Source organism: Eleutherodactylus coqui, chromosome 11 (assembly GCF_035609145.1).
Source record: "Eleutherodactylus coqui strain aEleCoq1 chromosome 11, aEleCoq1.hap1, whole genome shotgun sequence".
NCBI lineage: Eukaryota > Metazoa > Chordata > Amphibia > Anura > Eleutherodactylidae > Eleutherodactylus > Eleutherodactylus coqui.
Genome location: NC_089847.1, coordinates 111,555,986 through 111,573,925, shown reverse-complemented (window position 1 = coordinate 111,573,925; position 17,940 = coordinate 111,555,986). Strand labels below are relative to the sequence as shown.

General features: G+C 43.5%; 1 protein-coding gene across 4 annotated transcripts in view; it reads left to right on the top strand.

The window, feature by feature from the left end:
- Positions 1-14,289, top strand: part of WT1 (WT1 transcription factor) — a 53,259-nt gene extending 38,970 nt beyond the window's left edge. For 2 of the 4 annotated variants that reach the window (XM_066582237.1, XM_066582239.1), the window contains 5 exons: positions 2,263-2,359; positions 9,604-9,751; positions 9,967-10,056; positions 12,018-12,110; positions 14,168-14,289. In XM_066582237.1, the coding sequence (XP_066438334.1) occupies positions 2,263-2,359; positions 9,604-9,751; positions 9,967-10,056; positions 12,018-12,110; positions 14,168-14,289 (550 nt within the window). Of the gene's footprint in view, positions 1-1,899; positions 1,906-2,262; positions 2,360-9,603; positions 9,752-9,966; positions 10,057-12,017; positions 12,111-14,167 lie in introns of all 4 variants that reach the window. The other 2 variants (XM_066582238.1, XM_066582236.1) reach the window with 2 other exon arrangements.
- Positions 14,290-17,940: the final 3,651 nt, after the last annotated feature.

The window sequence follows — 17,940 nt, the reverse complement described above, 5'->3', positions numbered from 1 at the left end:
TCTAAAAGTTCACAGGCTGTTACCAACAAAAGTATCTGGCCTGAGCATGTTTGCAGGATCTGTATGGATGATATACAGCCCTGCAGGAAAGGATGAAAGCTTTTGTTCTTTCCTTTAAGTCCAAAGCTGTAGAATCTGTGGAAAATCAGTCCGAGACATGGCCTCATCTTCAAGATATCAAGCCAACATTTTTATCTGTCTTTGTTTGGCTGAGAGTTACGCTGCGCAGTTCAACTCATCTAGTATCAGCGGCCATAAACATGAGCCTCATGCAGCTTAGGCGTTCTGCAAAATCCCCCTTCTGCCGTATTACTACGTAATACAATCTTTCTTCATGATTAGTGTTGACCAAACCAAACCAGTGGAACCCAGTCTTGGGTCAAAGTCACTAGCGTGACTATAGGGGGCACAGGGAATGCGGTTGCACCTGGAGCCTTGGGGGCCCCTTAACCCTTTCCAATCCATTGCCTTATGATTTAAGGCTGTACAGCTCCGATGTTGGACGACACCCGTTGGGGTTCTCTTACTGTATGTTGCCAGCCTCTCCGCTGTCGGAGCCTATCCAGCGTGTCACCTCATGCAGTACTAGCTTTTGCCAGCAGATAGCGCCGTTGTATAACGGCAGGAAAAGAGTAAGCCCCCTAGGAAAACCAGGATACAAACTGGATTGGAAAGGGTTAAGGCCTCTCTTCTCCATATAGGGAGCCCAGTACTATGAATAAAGCATTATAGTTAGGGGTCCTGTTACAGATTTTGCATTGGGGCCCAGCAGCTTCACGTTACGCCTCTGGTCTAAGTTAACCGCTTTGGTATGGCATGAACCCGAACCAAGCTTTTAGCAAAGTTCTACCTGAAACAGGTTTGGGTCACTCAACACAAGTCCTGCACACTGGAGTATAAGACTGTCTAAGAGCCATAAAAGCCCCGTATAACACTTTTAGGGCTTCTGCACATGGGCAATTTTGTGCACGTCTTCGCTCGCGCCAAATTGCTTGCGCAAGCTACAGACAATAGAACGCTCCGATTTTAATGGGTTCCATCACCATTTCTGTTGGGCAAAAAATTAAATGATATGCTTTATTTTTGTGCGCATTTGTGCCCCCGAGGCTCAGTGGGAGTTTATGAAGGTGCACAAATACGCACCCCGTCCGCACAAAATCCGTAACTGTGCAATTGTCCACTGTTAATTGTTAACACCAGGAACTAATTAGACTGCTGAGCCGGTTCAAATATGGGATTGCCTCCTGTGGCAATGTGAACGGGCCCAGCAGAATAAAAATGTACAGCAAAATGTACGGGCATGCGCACGAAAGCACGCGATCACGTCTATTTATATAAGTGTATCCATGCATACGCTCGAGTGCAGGAGCCCTAGGAGTGCTATGCAGGGCTCTAAGGGCTCCTTCAGTCGGACGTATTTGCACGGGTGCGCAAAACACAGAGAATAGAACCTATTGATTTCAATGGGTTTATTCTTACTTGCTTTTTTGTGTGCACGGAAAAAATTGGGACCTGCTCTATTTTTCTGCATATTTGTGCACCAGAGGGCTCCATAGATGTCTATGGGAGGTGCAGAAATCGCACGCAACACGCAAGAACATGCACAAAACCACGGGAAAAAGAACATATCCAGATCGCATTAGGCTGAATAGTCTTTCAGAAATCGCATCTACATGTGAGCGCGATGCCAATTTTCTTTAGTCACATAGAAACTAATGGGTGATATCGCCTAAAGATAGGACATGTAGCGATTTTTTGATCTCGCACTAGTGGTGTTAGTGAAAAATGGGTTGTTTTACCCTGCGACCGGTTCCATCTGACTGGAAATTTAGTGAACGCACCCTCAGACAGTGTAAGGGTATCCTCAGACGAACATATGCACGATTACGCATGCTTCAGTGCAAGGTATCTGCACAGTGAGCGACTTTGATTTGCGCGAATATCGGCGCATTGTACTGTACTTTATGCGCATGCAGGCCCTGTCCACATGTGTGCGCAAAACACCCCTGCACCGATTTAAAAGGCTTTTTAGCCTAATGATGTCCAGATGTATTCTGCTTTTCACGGAATTGCTTAGCGTATTGAAGATGCTCCTGCATTTTGTGCGTGCATTTGTGCATCTCCCATGGACTTCTATGGGAGCCTTTCCTGTGCAAGACACAGAAAAATAGCAGTTTTTGCACGCAAAAAAAAAAGGAAATGCGAACTACTATTGTGTATTTTAAGATGACACCGTTTTCTGTGATGTTTTTCTGTTTCCAGTCATGGGACGACCTATGAAAATGACAGCACTCCAATGTTATACAGCTGCGGGGGTCAGTACCGGATACACACGCATGGAATGTTCAGAGGCTTACAAGTAAGAAGCGGACATTTAAATCCCTGTTTTGGGACTGACATGTATGTTACTAGTAATTATTTAAAGGGACAATTGCTTTATTGGAGTTATGTAATACATGGTTATTACTTTGGAGGGGGTTCCTGGCCAATTTTTTTGCAGAGGGTCTCCACCCAGATTGGGTGCTCATCAGATTGAGGAACATGCAAGATGGATTTGTTGCAAATGTTTCCATCACATGTGAACATACCCTTACTGTTAGACAGGAGAGAGCGCCTGGACCGGCTTCATGGACCTCCAGCTTATCCCTCGCCTGCATGTCTTTTTCCTATATAAGTACCAGCCTAGTTGTCTACAGCTAACATCAAAGTATTTCATCAGAGGCATCACCATCATCCATGCAAAAGTGGGACATTCAGATGTAGTGTGGATAGGCTCCTGCGACAAATTGCTCAAGTATCACAGTGCCTCCATAAGAGTGCCAACCATAATGCAACTCAAATGCTCCTGTGCTAACTACAGAGCCCTTGATGCCAAGTACCGTTTTATACTACCACTATAGAGCCCTCAGTAAGAGACGCTGTGCTCCCGATCAGCGTTAGGCCGGGTTCACATCTGCATTGGAACCTCCGGTTGGAGGTTCTGTTTCAGATCCGGCACCAAATACCGGAAGAAAAAGCTCTGTATGCAGCATTTTTTCTTCCGGCCAAATGCCGGACAGCTGAGCGGAAACCAAATGGACCCCAATGGAGTCTTTTCGGTGCTCTTCCGTTCTGTCCTGAAATGGACCCGTTCAGCCAGGGGATTCCCCTTTCCTGCTCCCTAAACAGAGCAGGAAAATGGAATACCCACCAAAGAGAGAAAGCACTCTTACACTTATACTGTGCTTCCCCAAAAATAGGACCTACCCTGATAATAAGCCCTACTTTGATTTTCAGAGAGCTTGAGATATAAGCCCTCCCCTGAAAATAAGCGCTAGCTACACTAGGTAAAAAAAAACAAAAACGCAATACTCACATCGCAGCCGGCGTCTGTGTTCCCCACTATGGTCTCCCTGGCGGTGCCGAAGGCTGCTCTGTAATCCTCCCTGCTGTCATCTCTCTCTGGTAAACGGAGATTTGAATTTCCCCGCCTCCAGCAAGTAAGCGCTGTGATTGAATGACATCACTGAATGGCTCCGAATGGTTCATCGAGCACCAACTGTGATTACAGAGCAGCCTGCCGCACCGCCAGGGAGACCGTCACTGGGGACACAGACGCCGGCTGGAAGGTGAGTCGTGATAGCCCAGATAGCTCAAGATTTAAAATAAATCCCTGCATAAAACAATAGTATAGAGAAATATAAGAAACTTTGTATTGTATCTTTCTTCTTTCTCTACTCCTTTTATCCTTCCCTCTCCCTCTTAAACTGATCACTCCAAAAAAAATGCTAAAAGACGAACTAACAGTTCACTGGGAGATCAGATTACATGCTACCTTAAGAATTCTATGAAGATGGAGGGTGGTGGATAGAGGGGAATGAAGAATGAGAATGAAGCAGACAGAGAGACACACAGATGCTGCTGCAGCTAACAGTAAAGCTAACTTCACACGGGCGAGCGCAATATTGGGCTGTGAATCCTGCTCCCAAACCGTGGCATGTTCTATCTTGTGCATGCTCTCGCATCATACCACCCATTGTTCTCAATGGGAGACTTCGCATCGCATGCACTTTGCACATGGTGCGATGCTGCCCCTGACCCCATTGAAAACAATGGGCGATGCAAGATCACACACAAGATAAAATATACTGCAATTTGTTTTCCGCATAGCATCGCATTACAGTGTCATGCGGGAAAACATTGCTCATATTTGTGTGTGATTTGTGCATCTCGCAATGCAACAAATCTCAGACGATTTTATCGCCTGTGTGAAGCCGGCCTCAGTGTTTTACTGTTTCACAGCTACTGTAATCACATCTACACTGCTCAGCATTTCTATATAATGTCCTACCTGCTGCTTCTTTGTGTATGAGAAATAGAGATTGGGGAGCAGATCTCTCTTCTATGGGTGCAGTGTATGAGAGACGCATCATAGCAGCTAGTCTACACACACCAGCTGAGAGAAAACAGAGAATTAGAGACAGAGCCTGCAGAGGGGAAACCTTGTGAAGAATATAGAATAGAAGTCATATAATGGACAGAAATAGTGTTTTTCCTCATGTACACACATATGGCAGCTTATTAAAAAAACTTATCTTAAAGTTTAGGTATACTTTAAATAGTGATTCTTCACATTTAGGTTGGCGCTTACCAGTTAACTTTGCTAAAGGGAAGTTTTACTTTAAAGGGTTATGCCTAGTGTAGGGCTTTAGGAGATGGGACATGACACAGGAAATCCTACAGAGTCACTGCGTCTTGCTCCGCCCCCTGAGAGCATGCACTAGGCCTAGCACAGTGTATTGGTGTTGCCTCATGTACCCCTTTAAATTCAGGCTCCATTGAACTCCAGTTTGCTAATTCTTGGGGCTTCTTCACACTGGCAATCGCGATTTTTCCCACGATTTTGAGTGTCAGCGCTGCTTTTTCTCGCAAAAACCTCACCGCCACTTTCGATTTTCTCGCCATTTTATTTCACGATTTTGCCGCAACTTTTTAATGTGACAGTCAATAGGACCTTGGCCGAATGCCCACGGGCGTATTTGCACTGCGGGATCCGGAGCAAGCATTCGCCTCCAGATCCTGCAGCAAATACTACCCAAAGACATGTTATGGAAAAACGTTTTTCAATGTCCACGAGCGGAAATCAATTGCAATTTTTCCGCTTGCGGGGGAAAATCGCAGCACATCTTATTCTAGTGCGGGACTCGCATGGACGGCTTCCATTGCAGTCAATGGAAGCCATCCGTCCTGCGGCGAGTCGCAGTGGATCCACTTCATCGCTGGCTTGATTCTCTGCACTGTGCATGTGCGGCGGCGCGCCAGCCGGCACATCCGCAGAGCAGAAAGGAGACAAGATGACAGGTATGCGGGGTCAATGCCGCGGCACAGGGTCTGATTCCGCTGCGAAATTTTGCAGTCAGAATCCGACTCAGCCGTTTGCATTCGGCTATTCTGATATTAAAAACGTATTGCACAAAAATTGAAAGTTTATACTTTGCAATGTGATAAAAAGGAGGCGCCATAGGGAAACATGGGAGATAAAAAACGCAGAAGGATAGGTCATGCCGCCATTTTTTTTTATCGCAACATGAGTGAAAACATCGCAAATGTGAAGGAAACCATTGAAAATCATTGGGTTTGTAATTCTGCATCTTCACTCACTCTCGCATTGTGCAAAAATTGCGCAATTGTATCAGTTTAACCACAAAATGATTATGTATTTGATGTTCTGGGAAATCCACTGCAGGTCAAGTTTCAGTGATTCAAGGAGATTTTAACGCTGCCTTCAGCCACACTCTTCATCATTGACCAACTCTGCTTCCCATCACATTGTGAATGCCTTGGCTGGCTTCAGATTAAATCGTGATTGGGGAATATTTGAGTAAATTAGATTTCCAGATTACTAAATGTCATTGTAAATACATTTCCCTTCGTAAGGGTGGTTGAGGAATATATTCAGGGTTCCAGGTTGAAGCCGTTTACATATCTAAACTAACAGATTGGACCTACAGACTAATAATCCTAAAATTTAACTTTTATTAGAACTAGATTAAAACCTATGAATAGACAAACAAACAAACATGTATACCTAAAGGGATACTGGGTACTTAATACTCCCCGAAGGGAAAGATTATAGACGCTGTCCGATTGCGTATCCAGATTAGTAACCCTGACAACTCATTTTTTATGTACAGGGTTGCTATCCATGAGAAACAAACCTGAATCTTGACAACCAGTCACACATAACAATGGGTTTGAGTTAACCAAGATTGTGTACAATTCTCAGAGTCTGTCACAAAAGTGACCGTAATATATATTAATATGTGCCCTATAAATTCCCAACGCGTTTCGCCCAACTGGTGAGCTCCTCAGGGGCTAAGATTCACTCCAAGTTTGTTAGGCCTCATGTCCTCATGCGTATCCGCATCCCATAGGGATGCATTGACCACCCGCGGGTAGATAAATACCCACGGATGGTCAATAAAAGTCAATGAAAAAAAAAATGGAGCATGAAAAAAAATGGACATGCTCCATTTTCGTGCGGGTCTCCCACAGATCCGGACAGCTTCCATGGGCTTCAATAGAAGCCTCCAGGAGCCGTCCCCGCGGGAGACCTGAAATAAGAATAACTCACTCGCAGCGGACCGGGAAAGTTCTTCTGTTCTTCACGGCCGGATCTTCTTTCTTCAGCCCGGCGGATGTGCCCGGCGCACAGCCGGCGTGCCGAGCACATCCGCTGGCCGAAGAAAGAAGATCTGGCCATGAAGAGGAGAAGATTTGCCGGTCCGCTGCGGGTCAGTTAATCCTGATTTTAAGAGCTCATGTCCGCGGGGCAGGAGGGACCCGCTACGGATTCTCCATGTAGAATCCGTAGCGGGCCTGATTTTCCCCGTGGACATGAGGCCTTATACTAGAGGATGGCTAACGATCATGCCGCTAGATAGAAAATAGCAGAGATCTGAAGGAGTACACTTATCACAAGCTCGATCATAAACGCTTGAAGATCATTTATGTAGGATCCGTTTAGGCTTTATAGATGCAAACAAAATGGAAAGTCTGGTCAATCGGATTTCCCCAGTAGTCCAGGGTCCGTATAAAATATAGACAGGTTCACCCAAAAATAAGGGCGATATCATACTCTCTCTCGTGTATTCTGGTGGTAAACATACATGGGAGTAGATTAGATTAATATAATCCTCAGATTATCATGAGTATTATATGGATGGCTTAATTATAACCCCTGCTGTAAACTACCATGTAAGACCCCAGAACTCAATTAATGCCATGTTTTTTTCAATTTGTTTCGTAAATAATTTAGTTAGACCACTACAAATTAGATGACCTTAGAGTGGCACTAAACTAGCAGAGTCATACTCAAGAAGTTCAGAGTCAAACTCTGCTTGTTAAAAGATAGATTCAGATGCGTACAGAGCAAGGCAAAGCAGAGACAAAACAAAAAAAAAACGACGGCATGTCAGCCCCGATGGTGGACTAACAGCATAGACTACATAGATTACATATATAAAGATACATTCATCAGAGGAACAATGAGGCTGCTTACAGGAAAATCCCTGCTGTCATCAATCTACACAAAACATAATGACCCGCAACATTGTATCAACTGAGAACAAACAACACAAACAGCACAAGCAATGTCACAGCCTATGCTACATAGTAACACTACACAATGGTGCGAGGGTGATATAAATAACATAAACATGTCCAAACATACTCGGGACCTTCTGATAGAAAAACAATTCAAATTGCATATTTTACTTGCCATACGGAAGATTTGGGTAAATTTTATTATATATTTTTTAATATATTTAATAAAATGCTGGAAACGCTCAAAAAATAAAAGTCCGTTTACGGTATCTCTTATGTCAATGTGTGATCAGTAAAGGGATTCCAGGGATCAGACGCCTGCTACCCAGCCATCAATGTAAACTCGCGGCCCTTTTCTCACTTTTTGGTTACTCCTCCCCACTTTCAAAAAATCAAAACTCGCTTATCTTTCCGTTGATGTAGATATCTGAGGGCTCGTTTTTTGCAGGATAAGTTGTATTTTTAATTGTACTATTTAATGACATGGCAACATTAGTCTACGGGTCAGTAGAATTACAGCAATACAAAATGTATCTATTTATTTTTTACTGTACTACAATTACCGTATATACTCAAGTATAAGCCTAGGTTTTCAGCACATTTTTTATGCTGAAAAGCCCCCTCGTCTTATACTCAAGTGAGGTAAAAAAAAAACAAACAACAAAAACAACTAAAAACCCTCAATACTTACTTCCCAGCCTGCATCTGTGTTCCCGGCGCGATAGTCTCCCCGGCGGTGCGGCAAGCTGCTTGAGAATTCTCCCGCTGTCATCTCCCTGCTCAGCTTTCAATTCTCCCGCCGTCAGCGCTATGTAGGTAAGCGCTGTGATTGGATCAAGCGCCAGCCAATCACAGCCGGCGCTCGATCTTTCACAGCCATTCAGTGGATGACATCACTCAATGGGAGTGATTGGTTTATGGAGCGCCGGGTGTGATTGGCTGGCGCTTGATCCAATCACAGCGCTTACTTACACAGCGCTGACCGCTTTACCTAGTATATACTCGAGTCTAGCTCGGCTTATACTCGAGTCAATAAGTTTTACCATTTTTTTGTGGTAAAACTTATTGACTCAGCTTATATTCGGGTCGGCTAATACTCGAGTATATACGGTACTTGTTTTCTGTGAGATGACATGGGGTTTCTATTGGTGCCATTTTGGAGTACAGACATTTTTTTGTTTGCCCTATATTACATTTTTTTTGTTACCGACAGGTTACCAAAAAAGCGCAGTTCTGGCGTCATTTATTTTTTTCTGACAGTATTGACCATGCGGAATAAATAATGCATTGTTTTGATATATCTGACTTTTATGGATGGGGCGATACCAAATATGTTTTATTTTTTTACTTTTTGATTTTTTTAATTGTAAATATGGAAAAAGAGGGAATAAACCTTCAACATCCTTGTTTTTTTTACAATAGAGAACCTTTTTTTTCACTGCTTTTATTTTTTTTTTCAGTCGCCATAGACTTGAACTTGCGATTGTTTGCTTGCTTATATCATAAACTGCAATACATTCTATTAAGATGGGCCACCTTAGTAGGCAGAAATACATGTTAGTCATGGGGGCCTTTAGGAGGGGGACCCCTGGACTCTGAATTGACAGTGCCATTTAAAAGGTTAAGCCGATATCTGCTGAAAGCTGTTTGCAGCAAGTGACAGCTGTCTAACCTTCCAGGCCCATTGCATACAAACCCCCTCTCCGGAGGGCCTACATGTGCACCCTTAGTAAGAAGAAAACTGTTTCTTCAGCGTCGGACATTGACTTACAGGTAGCACTGCAGAAACAGTTTTCTTCCCTCTGGAGAACAGCTAATTTGCATATGTTTTTCCCATGGAGCATTGCCTGTAAGATTCCATACCTAAGCTGGATCTCCTCAATGGGAACCAATACCACCTCATAGCTTCCAATGGACAAAGTAACATATCGAATGCAAGGACAAACAACCTAATCGTACAGATGGTCAGGTAGATTGTGTAACGGTAGTCATTTTAACAGTAAACATTTCTTATTACAGGATGTAAGACGTGTTCCAGGAGTGACCCCGGCTATAGTTAGGTCAACAGAAACCAATGAAAAGCGACCCTTCATGTGTGCATATCCTGGATGCAACAAGCGATATTTCAAGCTGTCCCATTTGCAGATGCACAGTAGAAAGCACACAGGTAATACAATATTCATTATACTGCTCTGTGTCTCTAGCTTTAGGCCCAATGTCAAAAGTATTCATAACCGAACCATTCTCTAAAAGTTCCATGTGTCTCACGGCATAGGCTTTACTTGCAGGTTTATGAGCAGATACCACCATTTACACCATGGCTGGTATGAGGGTACTGTATAATCCTATTAAATACAAGATGCTCCCATGTTTTCTCTTAAGGTGAGAAACCCTACCAATGTGATTTTAAAGACTGCGAGAGGAGATTTTCTCGCTCAGATCAACTGAAAAGGCACCAAAGACGACACACAGGTTAGTGAATAGCACATATGCTGTATGATCCTGACCTGTAGGATAAGGTTCTAGAGCTCAAGACTTCATACTCAATAGAAGAGAGGTAACCATTGTGCTTCAACAATGTGCTAGTCTACATTATGGTCCATAGCTGAGCCTTATATATTCAGGCTTATATGAAGGAAAGGAAACAAATTACATATATACAATATATATTTATACAAGGTTATAATACAGCCCCCAAACCAATTAATAGGTTGCTGGTCTGCATAGTGAACTACATGTATCAGAATGGTCTGCCACTTTGTATCCACTCTGTGTGGGAGTATACACCAAGCAGCCACCCCCCTCTATATTAAGAGGCAGTGTGAGTGGCTGTCTCATCGTTGTCCTGCACAGGTGCAATTAGCTCCCTCATTTGGTAGTCAGCTACCTGCATGGTGAGAGGATGCAGCTATATGCACTCCTTGGGGGGGCTTCACACGAGCGCTTCAGCCAATCACAATCAGAGCTACCAGCAGGCGGGGATTTTAAATCTCAGCATGCTGATAGCTCAGAACCACAGACACCGGGGACAGTGCCAGAAGTCGTGTCTGAGCCCCGGCAGCTGAAGGGAGGTTAGTATATATATATATTTTTATTTTTTTACACTACTTTTATTGGATTTTCAGGGAAGGGCTTATGTTTAAAGCCCTTCCCTGAAACCCAATGACAGGTGCCGGCAGCAGGATTCTCTACCGCAGCTGTCATGTGTGACAGCTGCGGTTGAGAATTGAAGAATTCCTCTGCTGCATCTGTTACAGATGTGGCAGATGTAGAAGAAGGGACTTCTTTTACCTAGTGGGGGTGAGGGAAACATCTGCTGCATGCGGCAGATGTGTTCTTCATCCTCGCAGGGGACACGGCAGCGGCGGACAGCTTAATTTTTCCTTTTTTACACTAAAATGATTGTTTTTTAGGGAAGAGCTTATATGTAAAGCCCTTCCATGACAAACAATTCAGGGGTGCCGGCAGAGCATTGTTTTTAATGGAGCCGTGGGCAGCAGCTGCGGCTCTATTGAAAACAATGCACGCAGCTGCATACACGCGTGTTTTTGCTCGTACCTATGTGAAGCCACCCTTAGTCAGTAAGTAATGGCCATTTTCTGTGATTGTTTTTATGTTTTTATATTTCCCCTTCTGTGGTGTATTTGTCTATCTGGAGTTAAAAGAACACTCACACTAATACCAAAAACTCTTCCAACTGTGAAGCATGGTAGAAGAAGCATTGAGGTTTGAGACCACTTTGTTGCCTCAGGGCCTGGATGCCTTGCAGTCATTTAGAGAACAATATATTGTAAGGCGGGGCAAACCTTTTTGCAGGAGAATGTAAGGGCAGCAGTCCAAGACCTCTAATTGAAGAGATATTGGATGATGGAACAAGACAATGACCCAAAGCACACAAGTATATCAGCTAACAAATGGTTGGAAAAGAAGTAGATTTATGTTTTGGAATAACCAAATTAGAGTCCTGACTTCAACCCAGTCAAGATGCTGTGGCATGACCTGAAGAGAGCTGTGCACACAAGGCATCCCAGAAATATTGATAAACTGAAACACATTTGCAGGGAGGAATTGTCCAGCATTGCTCCTTAACATTTTGCAAGTCTTATTTGCAGCTTAAGAAAACAGTTGGTATAGGTGCTAAGGGGGAGCTATAGGTTGCTAAATTCATGGGTTCCCTGCACTGTGGAGGTTTACATAAAGTGTTCATTAAAATACATGAGTGGTACAATTGTTTTTGTGTTATCAGCTTAGTTAGATTGTGCCTGTCTATAATTAAAACTTGAATAACAATCAGACCACAATTCCAAAGGGTTCACATACTTTTTATTATAGCTACATGAGTCCAGTCTCTAAGTACTTCTATTGCACATTTCTAAAAAAGTACTATAAAAGGCAAATACTTCTTAATAACCACATTATGTTACTTCCCTCAGGTGTCAAGCCCTTCCAATGTAAAACATGTGAGAGAAAGTTCTCTCGGTCTGACCACCTGAAGACACACACCAGGACTCATACAGGTAAAACAAGTGCGTAAACCTTTATTCACATTTATTTATTTGTGTACTGTCCTAATATTAACAGAGAATCGACATAACATTATAGATAAGAGCTTTCTTTACTAACTTGTACTGATCCGTAACAACAGTCTGTAGTACAGTGCATTTACATCCACAGCTGCATTCACAATTTTGCTGGCTGCTGAGTTAAAATGCATTGGCACCTCCTGCTTGTTCAGTGTCTGCCCATATTTTACATGGGGGATTTGAAAGTGTAAAACAAAAAAACCTAAACTCTCCCAGAATGCAGAGCAACACGGGTGTTTGTTGATAAACAGTCAAATGTTTTCAGCAGTAAGCAGAAGTATGAATGCAGCTCCGGATTCTAACGGAGGACCAATGCAGCATAAAATGATTCAAAATAATTTAAGGAGTAGGGAGCGGTGTAAAATAAAGGAATAAGGCATACCCACCTCCTTAAGTGGTTCCTCATCCAGTGCAGGAGACGTGGTCTCCACCACTCTGATCCCAGAAGAATTGCAGCGGCCATGTTTCATTTATTGCGGTATGACCGCTAAGAAAATAACAGACTTCAGTGGTCATAGGCACTGGTGTACCTTGACGCCACCGGAAGCTAGGGGTTTGACAGGGCTGGGATGGAGGAACGCCCCTGCCACACCCCTTGCTTCTGATTGGGTGGCAACCCAGCAGAGCTCAGAGGGCCAACAGCAGCATGGAAGGACTTTTGCCGTGGGATGTAGGGTTAGGGTTAGGGGTTGTTTCACAGCCTAACTGTGAAACGACCCCTAACCCTAACCCTCCATCCCTCGGTAAAATGCAGAAAATCCTCAGCATTACCACATGACCGTATGGTAATATGCTGTATACAAATCGCAGTGTTTTACCGGCGCAGGGAACTGTACATCTCTGCATATTGTCGCGGTTTTATCTGCGCATATATAGCGTATTTTACACACGCCGTCATGCAGTGGCTTCCTGGTTTCTTCTTTTTTTGAAAACTTTCTTCTCATGTTTCCTAGCAACATGCAAGGAATGCATAAAAACTTTGGTAAATACGCAATACAATTGCGTATGCCTGTGTTCTAAATGCACCCATAAAAAACAATAGGGCTGTACGTACGTAATGGGCAGTAAAATAGAATATGCTGCATATTTATTGCGCTTAATATAGGCACTAAATATACACAAGTGTGAATAGAATAATGAAAATCAATGTACTTTTATTGAAGCCGTTCACAGCGTATTATGCGCGTGTACATTGTGTACGTAATACGCAATTCATATTCTCACCTGTTACAGACCTTTGCAGCCCAAGCATCGTATTCCCCATTTGACCCGCCAGCGCTGTTTACAAGCTGCAATCAGTCTGCGCATGGAGCATCTTTATTTTGCTCATTCCCCGTAAAGGCTCCCTGTTCACGGCCACCAGGGAGCAGGGGAAAGAACTGACAGTTCTCTGCGGTGAGCCTATCGGACAGATAGGCTCACCGCGAAGAATCGTGGCAAATCGCAGCATGCCACAACACACTCAGGCAAAAGGCATTCCCCAGGCCCCCTTCCCCCCCTAGGTATGTCCATCTGATTAGAAGATGAAGTAGCGTGATTTATCACTCCATAGAACATTTTTCATTGCTCAACTGCCCAATGACAACGCTCCTTGGACCATTGTAGCTGGGCCAATGCATCTTCTTTGATAGAAATTATCAGATGTTTGCAGGATGAATGGAGGGAAATACCAGCTAAAGTGTATCCTACATTAGTATAAAGTATACCATAAGGGGGATCTGATGTCATTAGGGCCAAAGGAAGCCCCACTAAGTATTAACATAGGGAAATAAATACTATTTTTGATTCTTGCTCAGGTCTGCAATTACTTTTGTTAGGATAATGTACTAGAACGGGCCTTTACCTGGATGTTAATACTTGGCTATAACTATGGACCATTTATGAAATGGTCTCTGCGTATGCATTGCAAACACAGGGGCGTAGCTGTAAGGTGGTGCAGGGGCAGCAGTCAATTATCACTGATGTTCCCCCATGATAACTGGACATTTCTATGTTAACAGGTGAGAAGCCTTTCAGCTGCAGATGGCCTAGCTGTCAGAAGAAGTTTGCCAGGTCTGATGAGTTGGTCCGACATCACAATATGCATCAAAGAAATATGACCAAACTTCAGCTGGCTCTGTAGGTGCAGAGGACTGAGGTCAAATAGACTTATATATCTACTGTATTATATGTAAAGCTTCCAGCACATCCACCCAGCGGACTTCTAAAATACTAACGAAGAAGTGGGACTCTGGCCGGCTGACCTGACTACAGGAACAGATGTGTTCATCTATTTTAATGGCCGTTAAGCTGGAAGCCTTGGGGTCATTGGGTCTTTCAACATCTCATTTCCTTGGAATGCTCCATAGACTCCTATGGATAAAAGTTTGGCCCATAAACTGAATGTGGCTCTTCCTGCGGAGAACCTTGGACAACACTGGTCAATTGAATGGCTATACGTATGCTGTATATAAACCTTATTGTACTTATTTAACTTGCAGAGATGCAATACGGTCTGCAGCATGAGCTACAAATCTTTAATGGTATCATTGACGTAATGTTGTTGTATGGTGAGGTGTCAAAGCTACTGATTTTCCTTTCAGGGGACAAAGCATTGATGCCTGTTCATAGTTTATTCTGCAGTTCTTCAACTTCATGCAATAATATTACCAGCACCTTAAGAAAACATAAAATCCTAAACATCCATTAAATGTATCTTCATACGGCATGTCAATACATGAAGTGCCATTTACTGCAGCAAGTTTGACTCTTTGAAAGCATAGATCAACTATAGAATACTCTAACCTAGTCTCTTTCCAGTTATAGGGTGTAAGTATAGAGGGGGCAGAAGGTGCCATCACCCCCAGGTCCTGGAACCTTAGGAGGCCCATAAGGTTCTTCTTCCCCATATCAAGAGACCAGTACTGTTAATAAAGCATTATCTTTGGGGCCCTGTTACAAGTTTTGCATTGGGGCCTAGCACCTCTTGACAGGGGCCACCTACTATACACCACAGAGCACTTTGAAGCTCCTGGGCCCCAATGCAAAGTCTGCAAAAGACCCCTACAACTATAATGCTTCATTTATAGTACTGGCCTGGAGAAGAAACCTTATGGAACCCCTAAGTCTCCAGCGCCCAAGTGTTACCACATCCTCTGCAACCTCTATGGTTACGCCCCTGCCCAAGAGCTATAGGGGGTGTTAAAGACACACTTGGGCCATGGTGCCTGAGAGGACCTAAAGGCCTTGTTGTCACATGAGAAGAAAGCAGAATTATAAATCACACATGGTAGGTGAAGGCGCCGTTACATATTTTGCATTGGAGTCCAAGACCTCTGTGTACACCTATGATAGGAGTACATGTGTTGACTTCAATGGAATTGTCTGATTTGTTGAAAGATGAAAAGCTTATCAGCGGGTGTATCACTGCATGCCCAACCAGCAATTACCTGTAATTTGAGCAGGAGCCTGGCAGTAAGTGCTGAATTCCCCTACATCGCCTCCGCAGGGAATGTGAAGTATTGCACAGATCACATTCAAATCAATTGGCTGTTAGGTCCTCTGTAGTGAAAGATATTCTTGAATGAGTGACCCACCTCAATGAACTCAGAATTCCCTAATAGGGTTTTTGAATGGGTTTTCTAAACCAAACCCTTTGCCAAATTCATTCACATTATAAAGAACGCTGTCGAATGCTGTGGTCATGTACAGGAGATAATTAGAAAACCTCAATTTGAAACTTTCAAGACCAAATAAGATATGCTGGTTAAAACATGTTGGGATATAACATGTGCCATTCTATGAAACCACACTCCATAGGGATTCATTGATACGTTCCATCAATTTTACTTGTGGTTCATGTTTTCGTGCAACTTGACTGATTCATTAGTCATCTCATTCTGCTGATGGTGATGGTGATTGTCATCGTCATAGGCAATTCACTTGGAACTGAGGGAGAAAACATACAGTTGCATGGCTCACCAATCAGTATTGAGCCGAGTCAGGTTTGGCCTCTGTGAAGATCTAGCCTAAGACAAGTACAGGGTGATATGAACTGTCAGGAAACTGATTCCAAAGTTTAGGGAAACTGGTAGTGTCCAGGACAAACCGAGAACTGGTGGTCTGAGCAGGGTTTCCTGTTTCCAATCTCTTCTGATACCTGAAAATACATGTGATTAGTATTAGCCAAACCATATAATTCAACATAAATTTATTAATAGAGATGAGCGAGCACGCTCAGATAAAGCAGTTACTCGATCGAGAATCGCTCTTCTCGAGTAACTTCTTACTGGTCCGAGCATGCTTGGGGGGTGCGGGGGTGAGCGGCGGACAGTAGCGGGGGGGGGGGGAGAGTGAGAGAGATCTCTTTCTTGCCCCCGCTACCCCCCGCACTCCCGAGCACGCTCGGACCAGTAAGCAGTTACTTGAGAAGAGCGATGCTCGCTCGAGTAACTGCTTTGTCCGAGCAGGCTCGCTCATCTCTATTTATTAACACTCAACTTGACATCATCCATAACTTGAGATGAGCGAGTACCAAAATGCTCGGGTGCTCGTTATTCGAGTCGAGCTTTTTGTAATATTCGAGAACTCTATTCGAGTAACGAACCTCATTGAAGTCGATGGGAGACCCGAGCATTTTTGTGTTTGACCCACCCAATGCCGAGCTTTTTTTTCTCTCTCTCTCTCTCCCCAGCAAGCCACATACTGCTGTGGACGTGCGGACGCTGGCACGTCACAGCAGAAAGTGGTAATGCGGTGAGGGGTCAAAACGGGGAGGGGTCGAACTCGACGTGGTACTCGCTCGAGTAACGAGCACCATCGAGTATGCTAATACTCAAACAAGCATCAAGCTCGGACGAGCATGTTCGCTCAAATCTATCCATAACTTGAAAATGGTTGCAGGTATTGAAAAAATGACGGCACCTATTAATTTCTGATGAAGTTTGACCTTTAAATCATATATCCCATGACTCCCTTTACGTTGAGGTTTCTTGGACTGAATCAAAGATGATTGCCACCAAGATGGCCGACAGGCACCACTAAAGTGCCAAAAAGTTTTCCCCCATCCATCTAAGTGCTCTACAAAGTTTCCTACTTGTATCTCTTTTCATTCAGAAGATATTCCAGGTGGCCCTCACTTTAGCATCCCCCTGTAGAATAAATGTGGGACTCAAGGTCTAGGAATAAGGAAAGTTTCAAAACTATAGTTTCTCTACAAAAGTTTTTGAATTTTGGTTTCAGGCCTGAAAACCAAATATTGTCTGTACCTATGCCGGCACCTGTTTTGTCCCTGTTTTCCGAGGGTCGTATCTTATTCCATCTCAATGTCAAGACTGCACATCCTCAAATATTTTTTGATGGGACTCTCATTATCTTAACTTATCATCATGGGAAATGTAATTACAGATAGAGTTGGACACAATTCTTACTCTACAGCCAACCACGTGGCTTACGGAGTAGATCGAAACTCAAGGTTTCCATAATTGGAAGGAAATTTGGCTCCCGCTTTGTTCCCTCAACCTGTAAGATTGTGTCTGATTCTTAAGGGGCGATATAGGAGTCCAATATATTACTATTTTAAGAGTGTGTACATGTGAGTGACTGGGATGTTTTTATATTTTTATTATTGAATGGTGCATTGAAAAATTATTTTTTGTAGACTTTAATTTATTTTACAGCTTTGAATAGAAGTGGGCAGCCTGCCAATATACATGCATAGGGACCAAACACGCTTCTACCTTCCCCAAGGCACTAGAGTTACCTCTGGAATAAGTCTCGTACCTATCTAATGCGC